Raw genomic sequence first — 24,247 nt, forward strand, 5'->3', positions numbered from 1 at the left:
AATGCTTACTTCTGTGCCTACTTTTCTTTGATTTTGTTCTTTTTTTTGTTTTTGTCCTTATCAACGATAGTTTCGTACCGGCCCGCTGGACTTTTGTAATTTGTATGTTTGCTTGTCTTGAAGTGGCAGGCTGAGGCCCTGTCAGGCAACATTGTGCCTTTAGCCTCAGCCCCTTCTTAGGCAAACATCTAAGCAACAAATAGAAAGAAAGAAAGAAAGAAAGAAAGAAAGAAAGAAAGAAAGAAAGAAAGAAAGAAAGAAAGAAAGAAAGAAGGAAAGAAAGAAAGAAAGAAAGAAAGAAAGAAAGAAAGAAAGAAAGAAAGAAAGAAAGAAAGAAAGAAAGAAAGACATTTCATGACAGAGGACAGCTGCTGAGCCCCTGGCACTGACTTGGACAAACAACACGGAGTGCGATCACCCTGCTGGGTGTCTGACAGGAATGGATGAGCAACACTCCCAACTTTACACCATCCCGTCTGTGTCACTGAAATTGGCACTACACACTTCCAGCACAACCTTCCACAGCAAGCGTGGCTTGGCCCGTGACAGCATCCATGCAGCACGCCAAAGAGGATACTCTTGGCCACGTGGCTCCGTGAAATGCACACTCCCTCCCATCTTTTCTGTGAAAATTCACTTTACAATGGCGGGACAGGCTTACATTCAGGAAATAGTTGAGTGCTATGCTGGCTTCGCCTAGCTACAGCAGACAGGCATGAGCGATCTGTGGACACATTTGGCATGCTGTATGTCGACAGCATTGCACCGAATCTGTTAGAAAAGTATTCAGCAGCTGTATCTTACCGGTACTCACCGGTAACGTGGAGGCTAACAAAGAGGGTTCAGCTTAAGTTAAGGACCAGCGGTTATCTTCTCTTTGCATCACATGCCCTGCCCAAGCCCACTTCTTCCTCTTGATTTCGACTAGGATGCCATTAACCCGAGTTTGTTCCCTCACCCACTCCACCCGCTTCCAACCTCTTAACGTTACACCTATCATTTCTCTTTCCATAGCTCGCTGCATTGTCCTTAACCACACCTGTAAATCAATTAATAATCACGCCACGAGCTTTAAATTTTTACTGCTTGGTTATGGGGCCTTAGGCGTTGTAAAAACACCGAGCAAAAAAATCTACGACCGAAAAAAAAATCCAGGGCCGAAAGAGTTAAGGGTAACGGAGTGGATTCCAAGAGAAGGCAAACGTAGCAGCGGGTGGCAGAAAGTTGGGTGGGCGGATGAGATTAAGAAATTTGCGGGGATACGGTGGCCGCAACTGGCGAAGGAGGACGGGGTTAATTGGAGGGACATAGGAGAGGCCTTTGCCCTGCAGTGGGCATATGTCACTGTCTGTCTAGGACGCGAGTCAAAAAACCAGAGAGGTGTACGTCTCCAAAAACAATGTTTACTGCAACAATCAAGATCAGCTACAAAACTAAAAAAAAAGCAAAGGTTACATAACATAGATGAACATGCAACAATCAGGCAGAGTTCCCACACGCAGGTGGTTTCTAAGAACAATGTCAAATAGTTCTAATTAGAGTCTTTTGAGTCCATGTAGCAATCGAATGGAGGATAATGAAAACAGTCCAATCGGTACTTAAGGTGGATGAGGAATGTCGCTAGAGGAGACCTCGCCGGGGCCTGCGGTGCGTAGCCGAAGGAGCGTCACGACGGTCCGGATCGTTGCCGGGATGCGTCGGCCTGGGAGGGCAGCCTCAGAGCGTGTTTCCTTCACCGGCGTCAAAACTCGAGTCCCTTTGTCTACCCTCGGGGCGGCCGCACGGAGGGGACGCCGTGGCATACCGACCTCCTCGCCCCGCGGGTGCGAGGAGGTCGGTACGTACGGTCGGTACGAGGTCGGAGGTGGGTGCGTTGCGCCCATGTATCTTCGCGGCCGTGGTTTCACACGCACTTGCGGTCCCCAAAGTCGCGCGCCCACGCCGTCTGGTTTTCTTCGGCCTCCGTGTAAACGATTATTGCTTCCGCGCAAACGCGCGCACTTTGCACCGTCTGCTTCGCTCTTTCCCCGTGGCTACGTCGGTTTCGTCCGCTGCGTGCCACAGTTTCTATCTTCGTTTCCTTTCGTGGCGGGGCGTCTCGTACTCAGCCGTGACAGCATAGTCAGGCTGGTGATGATGATGATCCCATGTGCTCATATTGTTGAGATGTCACCAGGACAGGTTTATTCCAGCCAGGTGAATACCAGCATGAGACACATGCCAGCTGCAGCAAGCTGCGCGCGAGCGTGCAGCAGCGTAGCCAAGCTAACTGGCCTAGCAACATTGGTAGTAAGGAGCTAGAGCTGTACTGAGTAGTACTTTTGGTAGTACTGAGCTTGAGTATTGGGATGCCTTTCGCTCACAGAGTTGGAACAGATGGATGCAGTAACTAGACATTCAGGGTGTAGCTTGGTGTGCTTGTCACACCTACTAACTTTCCTCCTCCTGCCTTTTGTACCCATTTGTGTTAGGCCATTGCCACATCCAACCGGGAAATGTAGTCATTCAATTCCTGGCATATCACCTACAATACAGCAGAGAGAAAATGTACATGATTTTCAGTTCTGCAAATAGGACTGCATGAGTATAAAAGAACGTCAATTTGGGCTGGGTGGTTCACATTATTTGAGTCAGAAAAAATAACAGCGCTAAAGGGAGAAAAACACGTCGGTCTACCTTGTGTTTGTCTCGCTTTGGCGCTATTATTTTTTCTGTCTCAAATAAAATACTGCACGAGTTGTTAAAACATTTGAAGAAACACGCTTTTGCAAAGCATCTGCCAAAAGAAGGTGCAAGAGGCCTGCAGTTGGAAGATAGAGAGAGAGAGAGAAAGAGGACGGAAAGGCAGGGAGGTTAACCAGGCGATGCCCAGTTAGCTACCCTGCACTTGGGGAGGGGAACAAAGGGGAAAAAAGGAAAAAGAGCGGCAAGGAAATGAGTTTTCTAAGTGTCCAGCGACCACTATGTCACGGGGACAGAGGGCGCGCACTGAAAACTTAAAGATTATAGGCGGGAATGCAACCCCGAGTCCCTTAGGAAGTACATATAGTTGGAAGATAAAATTCACGCGAAGGCTAACCTTAAGTGCAAAACAGTACACAGTTTCTATGGTCGTAATGCTGCGCTGGCAACTGATGGAGCAGTTGTGAATTTCACTGCCACATTCACCGCAGGCACCTTTGCCCAGTTTCACAGGTGGTCCTGAAAATTCACAACTTCTATCCAGTGTTCCGAGAGTTCCAGGATCAATAGGCGCTGAGAATAATAAGGTGGGCCCAATGCACTCATCTCTATTTTTCACGAAAAAAAAATCAGTCCAAGCTCAGTATCACATAAGTTATGAATTGATCAGCCAGAAATGTGCATATAGAGACTTAGGTGTTATACTGACGAATGACTGTTCCTGAAATGCCCATGTGGATCATGTGGTTACCAAAGCCGGTAGGGCGCTAAATTTCATACAGCGAAGTTTAAGGTGTTTGCAGCCAAACCTCAAGAAAACTGCTTTTCTCTCTTGTGTTCGACCAAACATGGAATATGCATGTATTGTATGGGGCCCTGCACATCAGGTATTAATTGACAAACTTGAGAAAATTCATAACAGAGCAGTAAGGTTTGTCTTGTACGGGCGAAGGGATAGTTGTACAGCAATGAAAAAAGAAGTGCAATGGGAACCATTTGCTTCCCGTAGAAGAAAATTGAGGCTAAAATTGCTGTACTTAATAATTCACGGAAAAACAGGGATTGATTCTGAAAGTTATTTAAAACAGCTCTTTTAAGTTTCTAAACAACATGACTACTCTCGTAAAAATAGAGCGTACCAAGATGAACCTGTTTGCAAATTCATTTTTTGTTAGAACAGTGCAACAGTGGAACCGGCTTTCTGAAATGTAAGTGTGCTCTGCAATTGAAGATGTATTTTTTGCCACTCTCTGACCACTCCCCCCCCCCCCCTGTTATGACGCCTTCAGGCAATGTGGGGTCATCATCATCATCAGCTTGACCGCGCCCACTACAGGCAACGGCCTCTCCCATGTCTCTCCAATTAACCCTGTCCTTCGCCAGTTGTGGCCACCGTATCCCCGAAAACTTCTTAAGCTCATCCACCCACCTAAATTTCTGCCGCCCCCTGCTACGCTTGCCTTCTCTTGGAATCCACTCCGTTACCCTCAAGGACCAGCGGTTATCTTGCCTTCACATCACATGCCCTGCCCGAGCCAATTTTTTCCTCTTGATTTCGACTAGGATGTCATTAACCCGCATTTGTTCCCTCACCCACTCCGCCCTCTTCCGATCTCTTAATGTTGCACCTGTCATTTTTCTTTCCATAGCTCGCTGCGTTGTTCTTAACTTAATCCGAACCCTCTTTGTTAGCCTCCCCGTTTCTGCGCCATAGGTGAGTACCGGTAAGATACAGCTGTTGTATGCTTTTCCCTAGGGGGATATTGGTAAACTGCCATTTGAATGTAGTCAGGCTGATGATGATGATGAATGTGGGGTAACTCCTGGACAAAGAACAAACAAAGAAGAAAAGGAAAGGCTGCCCCCCCACCTGGAAGTGCCTCTTGACGATGCGGTCCTCGAGCGAGTGGAACGAGATGACGGCCAGGCGTCCCCCCGGCCGCAGCCACCGGCGCATCAGGCCCAGGGCCCAGTGCAGCTCGTTGAGCTCGTCGTTGACCAGGATGCGGAGGGCCATGAACGTCCGCGTGGCCGGGTGGCTGGGACGCCCCAGCAGGTCGTGGCCCACACTGCACACAACACAACACCACCCACTCCTAAAGGCCTCCCCCATTAGACACACTCATTGGGGCGCCTGCAGTAAGCTAGTTGCGTGCACTGTACATGGTGCAAACACAGCACTTTTAGTTTGCAGTGCCATAGCAAAGAACACAACAACAGTGTGCATAACACCGTGAAAGGGCATCTAGGCATTCATTGCAGAGATAGTGAGAGCAGAAATTGCCAGCCAGACTTCAAGAAAACCGAGCTGATAAGTAAACACAAAAATCAGCTAACGCGTGAGATCATTGAAGCCAAAGAAACCACCCGGTCAGCAGAATCTAGTGTCAGCTGCCCCTCTCTGGCACTTTCTTCTAAAGAATTGTACTTTTTATCGACATACAAGTGACATAGCGTAGTACGGCTCCTTCAATATCATGACTGAGTGTGTATGGATGATCAGTGTGTATGATTGAGTGTGTTGTTTTTCTTTATTGTTTGGGTGCCACTCAATTATTTTCACTGTCCAAGCAATAAAAATTTCAGCTGCAAGTCAGCGCCCATCCATGTGTCTCCCTTCAGTCCTTGTCCAAGTTCGCGCTGTTCTTCAGGAAAATGTCGTACCAACTCGCCCAAGCATCCGCTTTAGCGTTCCTGAAGTGCATGCATACACAGTGCACCATCTAGTGACAAAAAGCCAAAGCACATCGACGCAGGTCAGAAGAAACTTCTATCCACAATTATGGATGAGAAAGGTGGATGCACTGTGAGCCTTTTTTCATTCCAAGAAGAAGAACCATGCAAATAGAAGAAAAAAATTCAGGGGCCACTTTGGCTCTCTAAAGTACCGCAAGGTGAAATCCTTTCCTGGCGAACTGTTTGGCACTGACTGTTTGTGTTGTACTAGTTCTTTATTTGAGTACACACTTTGACTGCTTCTTTGGCACGACTCTCTCTCTCTCTGCTTCGATGAGTTCGGTTGTATCCATGGCTTTGTTCGCACTAATGAGGTATGTAATGTTGTCACCCACGGACGCCTTACGCCCCCTGTCGGAGCAGACGACAACTATTGTTTATTAGTTGTCGTCTGCTCCAAAAGGGGGCACCAGGTATCCGTGGGTGACGGCATTACTGCGAATACGCCCACTCTGACGTCATAACCATTTCGACCAACTGAAAAGCGTGACACCTCTGTTGACGACGTTCTGTCGACAACAATGAGGCATTAAAGGCTTTCGCCTTAAAAATGTAAAAACAGAAAAAAAGCTGGACAACTGCTTTGCCTGGTGTTGCTGCTATGAGGAAAACATACACTGCGCATTGTCAGGCCCAAGTACTTGGAAAACGGAAAATTATCTGAAAAACAAGGACTTTTTTCTCACCTATACCTGTATGCATGGGCGAAAGTGTGCGAAATAAAATCGAACACCAGCAGTCAGAGCGAGCCGCCGCACTGAAGAATGCAGCGACGACATGCTTTTTTTCCGAAGCAGGTGATTGGTGCACCGCCATCTGGTCAATGCATTCCATAACGTGCCTGTAGTGCGTGCACACTATGGTTTGCAACGTGTGCACACCAGCAAGACGCGGTGAGATGCGCAGTATCCTGAGCATGCGCATTCGTTGCCCGCAGCGTCTCTGCACACGCTACCTCGCTGTGTCATCATCATCATCAGCCTGACTACGCCCACTGCAGGGCAAACGCCTCTCCCATGCCTCTCCAGTTAACCCTGTCCTGTGCCAGCTGCGGCCACCGTATCCCCGCAAACTTCTTGTTCACATCTGCCCACCTAACTTTCTGCCGTCCCCTGCTACGCTTGCCTTCTCTTGGAATCCACTCCGTTACCCTGAGGACCAGTGGTTATCTTGCCTTCGCATTGCATGCCCTGCCCAAGCCCACATCTTCCTCTTGGTTTCAACTAGGATGTCATTAACCCGCATTTGTTCCCTCACCCACTCTGCCCTCTTCTGATCTCTTTAACGTTACACCTATCATTTTCCTTTCCACAGCTCGCTGCATTGTCCTTAACTTATGCTCAACCCTCTCTGTTAGCCTCCGCTGTGAGACGGCCGCAGCACAAAAACTTGTTTGTGCTTGCGCTTGTTTTCTTTGATCAACGTGCATGTCAGTTACAGGTCGTGAGACACAGCGTGTCCAATACTAGTCACACCACAAACAGTGCACTGCAATAAGCTGCCAATTGCACTGCAGTGACACAGCACGGCATTATCCTGAAGCCCTGTGCACAGCCAGAGATTAACCCTTTCAGGCGCTTTGTACACAACTGTGTAAGCGGCAAACTTACAAGCTTTTTCTGGGAAACTGGAGCACTCAACAGTGATTTCATCATTTCAGTCAAACTGAGCACCCTCCTTGGTGCAAATAAGTTGTTTTTTGGTACTATGTAGCGAACACAGTAAGTAATATTTGACACAAGAGTGAGCTAGGTAGCACTTTGTCCACCGTCTTTGTGCAGACAGATTTTGCCTCAAGTGAAAACATTGATGACTTTTGCTCATTTTCAAGCATAATGTGCATCTTCTAAACACAAAGCGATTCCACCATCCCTAGGGTGCTTACCTGACACACGAGAACATTTCGATGGTACTATTTCTAACAAATCTCACACTCTGTACAGAATTCTCCACATCGTTGTAAGAACTTAGCTGCTGGTCTTTCACGTTTGAAAATCAAACTAACAAATTCCCTTTCTTGAGGCCTGAATATACTACCTAGGTGTAAAAAATAATTGATTTCAGTCAAAACAAAAAATGGCGCCTGAAAGAGTTAAGCACTTTCTTAGAAAACATAGCTCAATAAGGAGAGGGATGAGACAAAACTGGACGGGACAGGCACTATAAGCGCCTGTCCCGTCCAGTTTTGTCTCATCCCTCTCCTTATTGAGCTATGTTTTCTAAGAAGTATTACCAACTAGCCCAAAGAGAGCTACTGTTGCATTATGCACTTTATTAATCTGTTTGGAATGGGGTTTTCGGGAGTGCTACAAGGGACCTGACACACCTCATTCTTTCTTCACTGCACCCAGAATGTGTGACAAGTGAGAAGGACAACACAGGTGCTGGACGCAGGACTTTCCGTTTCACAACAGTGCACTTGCGTAGATCTGAAGCAGGGAGGCCTGGTGCAACAGGCTGTCGCAGTGTAACAGGGCAAAGAGAAAAAAGGCCATGCTCACGTGTCGTCGAGAGCCAGTTCGACGACCCTGGCCAGTTCCTCTGTCGTGCGGAGAGTCTTCATCATGAAACGCGAGTCCACTATGGCCTGGGCCACCTGGGAAAAGAGAGATATGGGGACGCTGAGATCACAATCACAAAAAAAGTTGATTCCTTGAAAAACGGTTTCTGACACTGAATACACATGAAACCGTATCTCTGCAAAATATCCACACTCAAAACTATCCTGAAGCACAAAAAAATTAACATTTTTCATTGTCGCACAGCTCGAAATCTGTGCCGTGCATAGAACATCTGGTGTATTCAATCCGTTTGAGCTGTGATGTTTCCTATGTTGGCCAAACTGGTCGTTGTTTGAACGACAGGTTGAGGGAGCACAAAAACGATGTCAAGAATGCTGCCATCGGTGTTCACTGCCGGGATTGTTCTTGCCAGCCTTTATATGGCAAAAGCAGGATTGTTGATAAACACAAAGATCAGCTGACTAGAGAAGTTATCGAAGCATCTAAGATCATGAAGTTGGGTCAGAGGTGTGTAAGCACCCCTTCTGTCACTATCTTGCAGAAAGAACATGAATTTTTGCACACGTGTTAGCCTTGTGGTATCAAAAACATGCCTGGTCGGAGGGATATCTGTAACAGTTCTTTGTGTTTTTCTGTTGTTCAGTGTCGCTGGCGCCTTTATAAGCATGGCTTCCTGAATGAACTTCTGTGGTTAGTTCAGCGCTGTGTATCGTCCCTTCTCGTCCTCTGGCCTTGTGCCATTGCGCTGTTGCAGAAGAAATCGAAAACAAAGCCAAGCTTCAAAATGACGTTCCGCTCCTTGCAATTGCAATTCCAAAATTGCTCCCCAACCGCTGCAATTCTGCTACCGTTTGAAAACTAATTTCGTGATCTTTCGTTTGAAGCCTTCATGGCAGCGTTAGAGCAGTGCAGTCAACGTTACAGCTGTTTTCCCATGACTTCATTTACCGCCACTCAAAAAGTGCATACAGAGTTCAAGTCCCTCTATCTCAATTCGTGATTTTAAAAATACGGTCTGTGCCTTAGGGGTTTTTGCTCTGGTTCACCTCAGGTGACTGAAATCAGCTTGGTATTGTAGCAGTTCCACCTCTACACGGCGGACTGAGCAAGAAAGATGAAGTCACGCAAGTCGCGTGGCCGAAAAGTTCGGTCGCCGGGTCCGCTCGAGGAGATCAGCATAAAACTTGCTTTGGAGTGCAGCAGACAGCTGAGGTATGGGTCCCCGTTCTGTAGTATCAATTTATTTACGAGGAATAGAGCTCTGTGGAGATGTAATTTTCTACTGGGTTTTACCTTACGCATTAAATTTGATTAGCTGCTTTCCTTATTACCAGCCAAACCTTTTTGGTAAATATTTCTAATAATTTACTACAAACACTTTTTGGCTTACAGCCTGCAATGAAGAGGGCAATTAGAACTACAAAACTCCTTAAAACTCGTACTCTAGTTGAACTATTCAAAGTCTAACTGCATATTTCAACTCTACGTAAAAAAAAAAAACACACTTTTGTGTTAACTATGCTAAGAAATACGCCAGAAATAAAAAAATACAGTTTTAAGACCCACATATTCTTTAGCATAATTAACTCGCGTGCAAGTTGGCATGTCATCCCCCCCAACTCCAGAAAGAGAATTCGTTGTCCGTGTCTTAGTGCGCGCTGTTCCGGTCAAAACAGAAAGAGAAGCTGCAGCATAGGCAGACCAACGTGTAGCCCAAGCTGCAAACATGCAATTTTTGTTTCCATCGCAAAACAAATATTTTTCCTCCTAACTAGTATATTCAGGCCTCAGAAAAAGATCTTTTTTTTGTTTGTTTTCCAGTGCAAAATATACCAGTAGTTAATTTGTCACAGAAACGTGCAAATTTCGTACAAAATGTCAGAACTGATGGACATACTAGTAACACTGAAATGCCAGTACTGGTTAAGTAAACACCCACAAGATCATGGAAGCTAGTCCAGTTTTGAAGACGGACATTGCACTTGAAATTGCGGAAAAGAATTATTTCATTGTGCTACCGCATCCACTGCTCCACAAAATATTATTTACTGCTTTTGGTGTTGGCATAAAAAACGATGTCATTTGGGACATGAGGGATGCTAAATTTATCTGAAACAATGAAATCACTGCTAAGGGTCACACCCTCTTGGAAAAAGCTGTGAGCTCATTTTGTATACAGCTGCGTACAAAGCACCTCAAAGGGGACACAAATCATTTAATGACAACTCTTACAAACTTCCACTGTTATACCTCCAGAAAATTGTTTTATGCGAAGCATATTAACGTAGGTTTTGGGCCTTCGCGCGACGCCCGGCGGTGGCCACCATTGACCTTCAAGTGACCTTCAAGTAGGTCACGTGACATGATGTCACGTGATGACGTCACACTGGCTGCAGATAGGGCCTCATATCGTGCCGTCGGTCGCCTCCCGGTGGTGGCCACCATTGGAATGGATTGGATAGGAATGGATTGGATTGCATTGAATTGGATTGGATTGCATAAACGATGCATCACCACAAATCTAACCATAAGCACCACCACCAGCTACACTACCAGCTGTACCATGGCGTAGGTACGGATATTGCTTTCGCAATTACCGGGCTTAACCAAGCTAAGCCAAAAATTTTTCTAACATACGTTTTTCCTCTCAATCTTGAGAAAAGGTAAAACAATCGTGAAGAAGATTGCTCCAGGTGAGCACCAGGCAGAAAAATTGTGACACCCATTTTTTGAGCATTTCTATCGCAATGCACAGCTGCAATGCAAGCTCAAAAACTGTTGAGCTTCTGCGCCTTGTCCATCAGCCAGCTGCCTCATAACACTTCTTGAAGCAATTTTCAAATCTAACAGTACAAGTTATCTAATACTACGTCCAAAAGATTGAGGTGAGGATACGCGCCACATCTGAGGCTTTTTACGAAGCTTTTTTACAAGTGTACCCATTTTTTTTCTATAAAACTAGCGCACAAACTGGCTTGAGAGCGATGTCTTTCAATTCCTAGAGCCTTTCTGAGTGAAATTTGACCATTTGTATGGATGTGAGACAAGGCACGCACAGCTTACGCCTTACAAAGGGTTAACACTGACCACCACCATCATCATCATCAGCCTGACTACGCCCACTGCAGGGCCTCTCTCATGTCTCTCCAATGAACCCTGTCCTCCTTTGCCAGTTGCGGCCCCCGTATCCCCACAAACTTCTTAATCCCATCCGCCCACCTAACTTTCTGCCGCCCCCTGCTACGCTTGCCTTCTCTCGGAATCCACTCCGTTACCCTTAAAGGTGCACTGAAGAGGAATCTGAACTTGTCTTTTTGCCGCGGGAACTCAATCGACACATTCCGAGCATTCATAAAAACTTCGATTTATTGCCCTGTGTGGCCCATTTCCCTAATTAAATAGAATTAACATCTGGCTCCCACCTTTTTTTTTAAAATCTCCCCGTACGGTGGGCGGAGTCGACCAACACGTGAAGTGCCTTTCAGCCAGCTCCGTGGAGGCTTGCCGGTCTGCCATCGGCGGAGTAATACGTAGTAGTCCGTAGAAGCAAATAGTCCGCGCGTATTTTTATTTCTGCGGGCTTATTTTGCGACTATATTAACTGCGAATGAAACAATTTATTCACAGAAATCTAAAAAACAAAATAAAGCGAATGCAAAGCCTCCACGGAGCTGGCTGAAAGGCACTCCACGCGTTGGTCGACTCCGCCCACCGTACGAGGCATAATTAAAAAAATAAAGGCGGGAGCCGGACGTTAATTCGATTTAATTAGGGAAATCGGCCACACCGGGCAATAAGTCGCAGTTTCTAAGAATGCTAGGAACATGTAGATTGAGTTCCCGCGGCAAAAAGACGAGTTCAGATTCCTCTTCAGTGCACCTTTAAGGACCAGCAGTTATCTTGTCTTCGCATTACAGCGCTACTCAAGAGCATTTTTTTTTTATTTCAAATAAGGAGTCATTAACCCAATCCGCCCACTTCCTGCCTCTTAATGTTACACCTGCAATTTTCCTTTCCATAGCTCGCTGCGTTGTGCTTAACTTACGCTGAACCCTTTTCATTAGCCTCCCCGTTTCTGCCCCATAGGTGAGTACAGGTAAGGTACAGCTGTTATTGGTAAACTGCCGCATCCACCACTTACTGTCACACAGAAAGGTTTCACCACACAATGTGGATGCAGAGACAAACTGGAGTTGGCCTGCCCCAGCCTGTTGTCATCATCATCATCATCCTGACTACGCCCAACGCAGGGCAAAGGCCTCTCGCATGTCTCTCTCCAATTGACCCTGTCCTTCTGTGCCAGTTGTGGCCACCGTATCCCCGCAAACTCCCTAATCTCATCCGCTCACCAAAATCTCAGAGTCGGAGAGTTCTCGCACACTGCCTCCATCGAAATGTCGAGGCAACTGTTGGGGGCCAGCAAGAATGGCCCCACAAACAGGGCCTCCTCACTGTGTTACCCTTTGCTGCGAGTAGCTGGGTGGGTCACTGCTCCTTCTGACTGCTACGGGGTGTGTTGTTCTGAGCGAACCGCTCTGCCACTGAACAAGATGCACAACAGCACACTGAGATCCGACCTCCATGTCCACAGACGTGTGGCAGGCACACAATGCGACATCAACTATGGCCCATCCCTCAAGTGCATCTCCCCAAAAGACACCGCTGCTGGTCACCAGTGAGTGGCCTCGGCCGTAGCAAGTGAAATCTGAGTGGGCTTCATCACCACCACTGCTGCACAGTGAGAGACAGATCTCTACTTCGTCGTGCACTCTCTCTGACGTCACCTTCGTGCTGCTTCTCTGGTCACGAGGCTTCACCGCATCCCTTTCGTGTAGACACAAAAGGTGGCAAATGGCCTGCACTGAGAAGTTGCCACCACCTGCAAACTTCCGATGCAGGGGTGAGCAGTGCGTGTGTATGGCACACAAGTCAGTAGCTAATTTACTGAAATGGTTCAGTGTGGTTTATTGGGGGGGGTTTAAGGGGGGAAGAGGGTCTTAGAAATAAATTTTTACCATTGAAGTCACAGCCATGAAGTCTCCAGGGAATGTGCATTTTTGCTGATTCAAAATATGTAATTTAATTTTATGTGCAAGAAGTTCTTGTGTGCTTATGCAATATCTTGGGTAACTTTTGCCAAGAGATTGAAAGAAATTCTACCACAGGGAACTTGTTCAGACTGCATGCCATTGGTTTCTCTTGACATCAGGCTATGCAATGAGGGTGAAATTATCATCCTGCCTGTTATAGAAGGTCAGTTATAGGATTGTGAAATCATCAGTTTCTTCCCATCTGTGAAGTGGCAAATTCAAAACCCTGCAACTCAACTCTTATGTTAGGCAGGATAATAATTTTGCCTTTATTGCATAGTGTGATGTCAAGACAAGGCAATGGCATGCGTCCTAGCAAGTTTCCTGCAGCAAAATTTATTGAAAGCTCTCGGCAAAAAGTTACAAAACATATTTTATATAAGTGTACAAGGAGTTGTTTTACATAAAATTAAATTACATATTTGGAATCAGCACGCAAAAATAACTGTTTCTTGAAGATTCCATTATTGTGACTTCATAAACAAAAAGATTTTTTCCAAGACCAGCTTCCCCCTCTAACGTCCCAAAGCGACTGAGGCTATGAGGGATGCCGTAGTGGAGGGCTCCGGAAATTTCGACCACCTGGGGTTCTTTAACGCGCATTGACATCGCACTGAATTACTGGAATGTAATCACCTGTTCCAAAACGGCCAATTAATTTTACGGCCAAGTAATCTCGCAATACGATGAATTACACGAGAAGTCCATTTTCACTGCAAATGTCATTAATTACGTCTTGAATTGTTCCTATTGAAAAATGCACCATCGCTCCTTGTGCCGGCAAAGTGGATGAAATTTTATTTTTGGTGACAACTTTGAAGCTCAGCTGCCCTTGTCCTATGAAATACATTGAGGAAAACTCAAACACTTCTGCAAGGTTTGACCAGTGCACTTGATTGTGTGCATCAAAACCAAACAAAAAGTATGTTAAAAATAACTGCAATCCTCTCTGGAAGTGGATGCAATATAATGTTGATACCTTTGGTGAGCAGTGTAACTCATTAATATAATGAGAGATTAATTACCCATTAACTTAAGTTCAGGAAAACGCAGCGAGCTATGAAAAGAAAAATGATAGGTGTAACGTTAAGAGATCGCAAGTGGGCGGAGTGGGTGAGAGAACAAACACGGGTTAATGACGTCCTAGTTGAAATCCAGAGGAAGAAGTGGGCTTGGGCAGGGCATGTATAATGCAAAGGCACGATAACCGCTGGTCCCTAAGGGTAATGGAGTGTATTCCAAGAGAAGGCAAGTGTAGCAGGGGGTGGCAGAGCGTTAGGTGGGCGGATGAGATTAAGAAGCTTGCGGGGATACGGTGGCTGCGACTGGCAAAGAAGGACAGGGTTAATTGGAGAGACACGGGAGAGAGGCCTTGCCCTGCATTGGGTGTAGTCAGGCTGATGGTGATGATGATGATGATGATGATGATGAGCATCCACTAGAGCTCATGCATATGGGAACAAAGAAAACCTACACAGCTTTCTGATGCTAATGAGTAAGTGCTCCTTACGTGGAATCCACTGCACCTGCCAGTTTGCCGAAAATGCACTGGACTAATTCGTACTATAATTTATTCACATTACCTTTACGGCAGTAATACAAGAGTAAGCTTATTGTGCATGGCCTGCCATCTCTGGGGAAAGAAGAGCACTAGCAGACCCACCTTCTTGGCCCGCTTCTCCTCCCCGTAGACCTTGAGCACCCGCACGAGGGAGTCAAAGTCCAGGGAGTTGACCACGTCCGCTGCAGTCGGCTCATCTGGGAACCTGCAAGGGGGAGGGACACACATCACCACCTGCATCCCAAACACAAGGGAGTATAAAAACTTCAGGGAACACTATGGCTCTCTGAAGTGCTGCAAGGCGAAGAAAGCCTTTCCTGGCGCACTGTTTGGCACTGACTGCGAGACTGTGCTGTACTAGTGCTTAATTTGACTACACACTTTGACTGCATAACTACACACTTCGACTGTCGACTTTGACTGCTTCTTTAGCACGACTCTCTCTTTCTCTGCTTCGATGAGTTCGGCTGTACCCATAGCTCGCTCTGTTCGCAGTGATGAGGTATGTAACGAGGTCACCCACGGACGCCGTACGCCCCCTGTCGGAGCAGACGACAACTATTGTTTATTAGTTGTCGTCTGCTCCAAAAGGGGGCACCAGGTATCCGTGGGTGACGGCATTACTGCGAATACGCCCACTCTGACGTCATAACCATTTCGACCAACTGAAAAGCTTGACACCTCTGCTGACAACCTTGTGTCGACAACGATGAGGCATTAAAGGCTCTCGCCTTAAAAAATGGGAGTAAGCTGTCCCCCAGCATACTCCCTTATGCCATAACATACTGTGCCATAACATTGTTAATTTTTTTGTCTCTGTTACATTCTTTGGAACTGTTTGTTACGTATGTTGCACTGTTTTTTTTTTCCACTGCATCAATCCCCCTCTGTAATGCCCTCTGGGCCAAGAGGGTAACTGGAAATAAATAAATAAATATAAAAGGAAGGGGGGCACTACAGGACATCTTACTCCCCTATTCACTCCCACACAGGCGTATTCGTGTTTACAGTGTGACTCTGTCCAGAGCAGAACAAGGGCCCCTCCCACATCCCTCCCGTTGGCACGTCCTGTGCCAACTGTGAGCCACCTCGTCTCATCTATCCACATGACTTCCCCTGCCTTCACTTCGTTCCCATTTCACTAGCTTTAGGGGGGGACATGGCTCTCAGCAAATTTTAAGGCGAAAGCCATTAATGCCTCATCGTTGTCGACAAGAGGTTGTCGGCAGAGGTGTCACGCTTTTCGGTTGGTCCAAATGGTTATGACGTCAGAGTGCACAGATTCACAGTAATGAGGTCACTCACGGATGCCTGACGGCCCCTTTTGGAGCACACGACAACTAATTAAAAAATATTTGTCGTCTGCTCAGACAGGGGGCGTAAGGCGTCCGTGGGTGACCACATTACATACCTCATCACTGCGAACAGAACCATGGATACAACCGAACTCATCGAAGCAGAGACTATCCGAGTCAAGACTATCCACACAGGAAGTTGCCGCCACTAACAGCCGATTGCCTCCATCAGCGTGCCTTGCTTTGTTTTTGTGCATAAGTTCTGCGCTCGCTTTGCCGCTAGCTGTACAAGAAATGCTTTGGCATTTTTTTTTATTGTTTGCCATGTGAAGCGCCATCTCGGGCGGAACCCGCAATGGTAACTCTCACAAATGTAATTACTTTCAGTTTTGTTTACGTCCGCCCGAATAAAATATACTGCGTAAATAAGAAAAGTGTGTTACCGGGATGCCAATTCTTTGTGACTCCTTTTTGGGACCAAAATTGCAAACCTGTTTGTGGAGATCAGTAGTTCAAACCTCCCGTGCTTTCCGACGTCAATCGACGCGTACTCGCTAAGCCTAGCAGCTGCAATCTGAAAATTTAGCTTGTTTTGTCGTTAGAATTTTGTGTTTCAGACAACTTCAGCCAAAGCGAAAGCCTCGTGCGCCTTTAGTTTGCCGTCAGCGCGAGCCACAGAGTAGCGGCAACGACGAATCGGTGATGAAGCGAGAGGGCCCGCTTCGACGGGCATCGCCATGTTGACCGAATGCAAAGCAGCTTTAGGGGGCACGCTATTTCGCCGATTTAGCGTTAGCGTCAACCGTTCACGCAAACACCCAAGGGGCACTAGCGTCCCGCTATTCCCCAAAGACCCAAAGCGGTAGGGTGACCCCATACTAAAACTCTCTATAAATGCTCGCCTACAAGCAGATCTAGGCTGTTTACTAAGCCAGAGCATGTAGGCACCGAACAAAAGCATTGTCTACACTAGTTGACGTCGCGCATGTCACCGTCGCTTGCTCGGGGGCTTGGCCACCGACTGAGTGCGAGGAATGGTCGTCCTCGCTGCCTCGCCGCTTTTTTTCTCATACATGTCCACTCAAATGTTGCAGCCCTAAATAACTGTCGCACTAAACAACAAAAGTTAGATTAGAGGTTGCGTGGGTATTTGCTAGGCGGCAGTAGAAATTCGCCACGCCGCCCACATCTCGATCGTGCTTTGGCGAGCAAGCGCGTTTGCGGTCGTCGTAAAGCACGCTAGGCGTCTTCACACAAGTTTTGCAGGCTTTGGTATCTTGACAAGTGGTGCAATGAGCAAGCTCTTTTGCTTCTGCCAAGGCCCGGTTGTTCGCGGTAACAACACTGCTGTGACAACATTGCTTACTCGGCAGTGCTGTAACATCGCATACCACTTGCTGTCATATTTGGCCTGCAACAAAAATTTCTGCGAGGTCTTTTCTCTGCTTACCTGACCTATCTACTTCCATTGCTCTGATTTTGTGACCTTCATACTTGTCAGCAGGTGACAAGATGTACAGGCATCCAAGTGTTGTCACTGACTGAAGTGACGACTTAAGGGGGGACGAGGGTCTTAAAACTGACCTTTTGATTTATTGCTAGAATATCATGAAATTTTGCACACAGATGGGTTTTTCTCTCTTGATTCCAAAAATGTAGCGATAATTGAGCTGATAGTCTTAGATCAAAACTTATCTTACAAAGTCTAGAGTGTAATTAGGTAATTTCTTACGCAGCTTTAATAAACTTTCTCGCTGCATTTTGTTGCTTTTATTTAGATGAATTGACGGCCAGCAAATTCCCATACCTGATGACAATCTTACTTTTTTTGTTGAGGGCACGTATAAATAGCAGTTTATAATTAGCTTAACCAGTTGCAGTGTCAAATACTGCGACCTTTTACCCTCGACATAGTATATCAGGATGACATGCCTTTAGAGAAAAACGAAGAATGTCACCGGCTATGGGAACTCTCTGGCTATCAATCCATGCATTGCAAGGCAACAAAATGCAACAAATGCAGGAAATGCAGCTGCGTAAGAAATGGCCTAATTACATTCTAGACTTTGTAAGATCTAAGACCACCAGCTCAATTATGATTCCATGTTTGGAATTGGAAGAGAAGAATGCATCTGTGTGCAAAATGTCATGAGATTCTAGCCTCAAATAAAAAGGTCAGTTTTAAGACCCTCGTGCCCCCTTAAAGAAGTGGCCACACATCCAGATACCACACATCATTTTTTACTTGCTGGAGAAGAAAGCATGGAACAGATTGCAGATGGAACAGGTCGCAGCTGCACTGACCCCACGGCTGTTGATGCTACGCACATGGCTCTGTGGCTAGTTTTTCCGCTTGCGGCAGTTGTTGGTGCCGCCAACAACAGCGCAGTGGTATCCTGATGACCTCGGCTCATGATTCATGTTTACAGTCAGCGTCAAAACACGTAAAAGCTGTTTTCTTGTGCAAAAGACAGCAGGACATGAACGTCACTCAACGCGCACCTTGCTGCCCACGCATACCAGAGGGAGAGGAGGAGGAGAAGCGGCGCCGGTTCGAGGCTATTTTCCTCCTCGTGCCAAAAACGGTCTATACAATCCCAGGCATCTCGTGTAGATAGGTGGCGAATTCCCGTCATTGCAATTGATAGTATGTGCTGTGGCTTGAATAATCAGCGACTCAAGGTAGAGCCGTGATTTCTTGTCTTTCTCTTTGGCGACCACACATGCCTCTGCCCAGTTGATATTGTGGCTGGCAGATAAAGAATGCCTGGCAAGCGCATTTTGTTCTGCATGCCGGATCTCAAACTCGTAGCATCAATGCCAAAAAACAAAAGGAATATGAAACAATAGCTTAGGGAGCCTGTTGGCTTGCCAAGTTGATGTGTGCCATAATGCTTGGTCTGACAACACGTACAGCTGCGCCAAAGTTCCACCACTACATTTAGTGATCGTGGCGGCCCCCTCTAGCAATAGCTCAAAGCGATCATCAGCTCGCCAAGTTGAGGCCTCAGACCATCCTTGTCAATAAAGATATATGAATGGATGGGTTCACACCATAAAGAACGTTTCATATGCAAGCGAAAACGCTAGCAATTCCTGCTGCTGTGGCGTAAAAACCCGTTTTGAGTTGTTGCAGTGGCTCGAGCGACGAGGTTCCAACAAGTTGGAAATTTTTGCTGTGACACGACGCTCCGTCGCATGCATGTGAACCAGCCATAACACTTGGTCCAGTGCCGCTGATCTGGCAACACGTACAGCTACGCCAGAGTTCCACTGCTAAATTTGGTGGGGACGGTGGCTCTGTCGGCACTCCACTAACTAACAATGCGCGCCAAATTCAAACGATGAGACACGAAATATCATGACTAATCAATTTCGATTGATGTGTGCAGCATGTGTCGTTGTGCTTGGCGAGCCCAGCGAGATCCTTGTGCCAAACCCCAGGCTGGGCACTGCCAAGGTAACTGCTTGTTTGGCAGTGTAGCCCAGGCTCAAAGAGCTGCCCCGACATCAGCCCACAGTTCTTCGCTGCTTGTGAGAACACCTGTGCTTCATTCCATTCTCCTGCCCAGTTCAGTGAGGACCACCTTCAGTTTGCACCCCTGTAAGCTACACACTAATGCAGCAGTCATCCCTCAGGCATGGTAGTGGCGCAAAACACACACACACACACGAGACAGGGTACGGGACAAGCACAAACTTACAACTGATTTTATTCAAAGGACACAGCACGTACTTGAAGGAAAAAAAGAATGCACTTTGAGCATGCACAGTGCAAGGATACATCAAGTGGCAATCAGCGACACGCCAAGGCCTCAACTTGCATTGTCTCATCGAGAAAGGCTACCTCACCATTGAAGAGAACAACCGAAGGATCACTGATACATGCATCTCCTCTTTTCTTCATGAAATATAAGCTTCCATAACTTCACATGCAATTGAACTGCAACTCTTGCCCAGAATTCTGAGTGAGGTAGCCTTTCTCGATAAAATGATGTAAGTTCCGGCCTTGGTGTGTTACTGACTGACAGGTGCTGTATCCTTTCGCTGCGAATGCTCAAAGTGCACTCTTCTTCCTTCAGAAATATGTGCTGCGTCCGTTGAATAAAATCAGCTGTAAGTTTGCGCTCGTCCCATACCCTGTCTTGTATGTGTGTGTTTCGTGCAACTACCATGTGGAAAGTATTGAAGCAACTAGCTCAACCACACGTTCTATAATAATTTTATTTCTGCCTCAAAAAGTGACAGAGGAGCTGCAGAAAAAGCTGTCATAGACAGCTTGACTGAGCCGCAGCCCCCTATACCGGGCAGCAGTGACAGGCAACAAGAAAAAAAAAATAACAAAAAAACAAAAGAGAACAACTCAGAGAAAAACACATTATTAACACCAAGAAAAATCTTACCTCTAGTTTGTAAATGTGTGCAATTTACATGGTCATCCAAACATCATTGCATAAGTTAAGTATCTTTTAGCAGTACAACAAAAGCACAATGAATCAAACAATGCAAAAACAATGCAACTAGCCTGACAACACGTTCTACTCGGCAATGCAGGAGCCAGTCAGTCTGTGTGTGCAAAGCGTGTGGCCTACCTGTGGGCGTCCATGCGCATGTCCAGGGGTCCCGGGCGGGCCAGGCCGAACCCCCGTCGGGGGTCGTCCATCTGCATGGAGGAGCATCCGCAGTCCAGCAAGGCACCGTCCAGGCAGCCCGGACTCAGTCCCTGCCGCTCCAGCAGCGGCTCCAGCTCACTGAAACGGCCCAGCAAGGGCACCAGGCGGCCCGGCCTGGACACAGGGGGCCCACTCTCACACGGGAATCCTCCTCCTAGGCACACAGGGGGACTCTTTCCCCACATCCTTTCCTTCCTACTTAAAAACTGACCTTTTTATTTGTGGCTAAAATCTGATGAAATTCTGCACACAGATGTGTCTTTCTCTTCCGATTTCAAACATGTAATCATCATTGAGCTGGTGGTCTTAGATCAAAAGATATCTTAAATTCAAGAGTGTAATTAGGTTATTTCCTACGCAGCTTTAATGAACTTTCTCACTGCATTTTGTTGCTCTTAATTACATGAATTGATAGCCAGAGAGTTCCCATACCCGGTGACATTCTTACTTTTTTTTCTTTAGGCCACGTATAAATAGCAATTTACAATTAGCTTAACGAGTTGCAGTGTCAAACACTCCGACCTTTTACTCTCAACACAGTATATCAGGATGACATGCCTTGAGAGAAAAACGAAGAATGTCACCGGCTATGGGAACTCTCTGGCTATCAATTCCTGCAATTAAAAGCAACAAAATGCAGTGAGAAAGTTCATTAAAGCTGCGTAAGAAACTACCAAATTACATTCTAGACTTTGTAAGATCTAAGACCACCAGCTCAATTAAGACTACATAATTGGAATCAAAAGAGAGAAATGCATCTGTGTGCAAAATTTCATGAGATTCTAGCCATAAATAAAAATGTTAGTTTTAAGACCCTCGTCCCACCTTAAAAGCACGCCTGTAAGAACTAAAGTGTTAGCCTACAATGCAATACTGAGATCTAAGTTCGAATATGCTTCCGAACTCTGGGACCCGCATACCATGAAGGACACTAAAGAACTCGAGCGAGTCCAGAGAAAAGCAGTGAGATTTATATAAGGAAAATATGCCAGGAAGGATTCACCGTCCTCAATAATGTTACAAAATAGAATACAGACATTCGAAATACGCAGAAAAATTAATCGTCTTGTACTACCACATAGCACTCTTTCTGCAAAAAATAATATGACGCTACCAGCTTCCGTATGTCGGCCTTCAACGAGGAGAACACGACACAGTCATGAGAATTTGCTTGCACCGACCTTCGCGAAAACAAATGCTTACTAGAGCAGTTTCTTCCCTCGAATGGTGAACGATTGGAATTCACTTCCCATTGGTGTATTTCAGTCTAACCATTTAATGGCTGCATTGCAAAATCATTTTTGTGCAAGTTAGTGATATTGACGTTTTCATTTGTGCTTCTTTTTGTGCGTTATGTTCATTTCATGTTACATTTTATGCGCTTTTCTGCGCTTTCTTTTTTGTTTGCGATATGCCCCTCCTGCTTGGGCCAAAGTGTTGGCCTGCAGTATTATGTACTAAATAAAATTTAAAAAAAGTGGCATGCAGACACATGGCCGCCCAGTGACTAGTCACTGCCTGGGCAGTGAAACAGTCTCCAGGGTTCATCTTGGGGAAAACACAGAGCACCCCTACAACAAGGACAGAGAAAGACAAGACAATACATCTCAAAAATTTTAACGAGCGCACGAGAATGAAACGAGGACTGAAAGAAGACACACACCACAAAGCGCCGTACAATACAGACAATACAGCGCTGTCTTTCAACTGATTAGAATTTCATTGTGGAGCAACATATACGCATGTTCGAACAGTGGGCGGGAAGACATGGGTAACAGCTGCTGAGTTTGCACGCGACCGAAAGATAAGATACTAAAATTGAAAATGATACAGCACTGCATCGTCTTGTCTTTCTTCGTCCTTGTCTTAGGAGTGTTCTCCCCAAGATGAACTACCAACTAGCCCACTCTTCCACCCTTGCAGTCTCCAGTGTGCCGGGAGCAGTTGAGGCCCAAAAGAACGGGGGCCAACCCTCAGGACTCACAAACAGCGCGAAGCGCTAAAGGAAGGGGACACACAGGAGGTCGGTTTGGTTTGGTTCTACGGGTTTTAACCTCCCAAGGCAACTCAGGCTACGAGGGATGCCATGAGTTCTAATCAGGAAAAAAACAAATGAATACCAAATTCAAATACAGTCAAGCCCACTTATAACAATATTCAAGTGCCATGAAAATACCATTGTTATAACCAATAATTGCTATAACAGGGTTGTACCGAAAAAAATAAAAGATGACAAACTTCAGAGCATTTATTGGCAGCAAATACCCGGAGGGGTTTGATTGTTCTAATGCCTGTAAAAGCTCGTTAATTCGAACTTCAGGAAACCGGAATAATGTTCACCGTTCACCGATGACCAAAGCACCGCCATCGCTACGCCACCGGGAGCTTCGCGCACCTCCACGTCACAGGAATCAAGCCAGCTTTCCGGAAGTGATTCTTGCGGGAAATTCAAGAAGCATGCAGAACCAAGGGTGCGGTGACAGCTGACAAGAGAACAAAAACGCGCTGGCTGCATGCACGCGCACTGCACCGACTGATTGGGGGTACGCATGGCGTGCGTAGCCAATGCAGCAACGCAGCAGCTCTCCTGACACAATGACGCCTGCCTCTTTTGCTTTTGTGGCGTTGCTGCACCAGCTTAGTCCATTGGTCAGCCCCACACACGCACGCTTTTGTGTTGTAAGCATGGTTTTGCTGGTGTGGTTGTAGCATTTCCTTCTTTTTTTTTCTGTAATGGTTGGCACTCCATTACCAGATTTAATTGTTATAACCAATAATGTGCCTTGACAGCATTGCTTTAAGCAGTTTATTTTACCATAGAACACAAGGCAAAGCTGATGATGCCATGACTGACCATTGTTATGTCCAATATATTGTTATAACAAGCATTGTTATAAGTGGACTTGACTATACTGCTGTTGCCAGCCCCTGGCAGCAGTGACTCTCAACGAGTCTGCACTGTCTCCCTCTCACAGAGTAGTCCTCCACTCACGGGTGCAGCTTCGACATGTCCACGGCTCGCTGGTGGGCCGAGGGGTCCCGGTCCAGGGCAAACACCCGCACACGCTGGGCGGCCGCCAGGACACGGCTGGTGTGGCCCCCAGCGCCAAAGGTCAGGTCCACAAGGGTCTAGGGAGGGGGGGGGGGGATGCAATCCTCCTCATCACCATCATCATCAGCCTGACCAAGCCCCCTGCAGGGCAAAGGCCTCTCCCGTGTCTCTCTCCAACTGACCCTGTCCTTTGCCCTTGCATCACTATCACCGCTCCTGCCCAGAATCCTTATCCCATCAAGTCGTGGTTCACACTTTTTGCAGAGCCCACATTCTTCCCCCGCCGTATGTTCTGCCGCTCGGTGACACACCTTGCACTCTGCGCAGTGTTTGGGTAGATGTGCCCCCCCCTACTTCTTTGATGAGTGAGCGCGCGTGCTCCGCTGCACGGTCATTGATGCACCTGCCCGTTTGGCCCACACAGGCCTTGCCGCAGGTCAGCGGCATCTCAAAGACCACATCTGTTGATTGCACGAGGTTTCTTTCTGCGCATGCCTAGGGTTCTGTATATTTGCTCGCTTTCCAGAGATTAAAGTCAAATGAAGTGTGCGCTTGTCCTACGCCATTCCTCCGCTGTGTGTGTGTTTTTTCGGCGCTACTGTTCTCGTGTACAATGAACCATCTAGCCCAAATAGT

At 46.6% G+C, this 24,247-nt stretch overlaps 1 protein-coding gene across 2 annotated transcripts in view; it reads right to left on the reverse strand.

The window, feature by feature from the left end:
- LOC149326781 (12S rRNA N(4)-cytidine methyltransferase METTL15) overlaps positions 1 to 24,247 on the reverse strand; it is a 72,433-nt gene that overhangs the window by 42,408 nt on the left and 5,778 nt on the right. For both annotated transcript variants that reach the window (XM_089563682.1, XM_089563683.1), the window contains exons 3-7: positions 23,552 to 23,688; positions 20,479 to 20,673; positions 14,694 to 14,796; positions 7,920 to 8,014; positions 4,553 to 4,751 (exon numbers count right to left, since the gene is read on the reverse strand). In XM_089563682.1, coding sequence (XP_089419808.1) covers positions 4,553 to 4,751; positions 7,920 to 8,014; positions 14,694 to 14,796; positions 20,479 to 20,673; positions 23,552 to 23,688 — 729 coding nt within the window. The remainder of the gene's footprint in view (positions 1 to 4,552; positions 4,752 to 7,919; positions 8,015 to 14,693; positions 14,797 to 20,478; positions 20,674 to 23,551; positions 23,689 to 24,247) is intronic.

This window comes from Amblyomma mixtum, chromosome 10 (genome assembly GCF_055824585.1).
Source record: "Amblyomma mixtum isolate Tamu chromosome 10, ASM5582458v1, whole genome shotgun sequence".
In the NCBI taxonomy this organism is placed as follows: Eukaryota; Metazoa; Arthropoda; class Arachnida; order Ixodida; family Ixodidae; genus Amblyomma; species Amblyomma mixtum.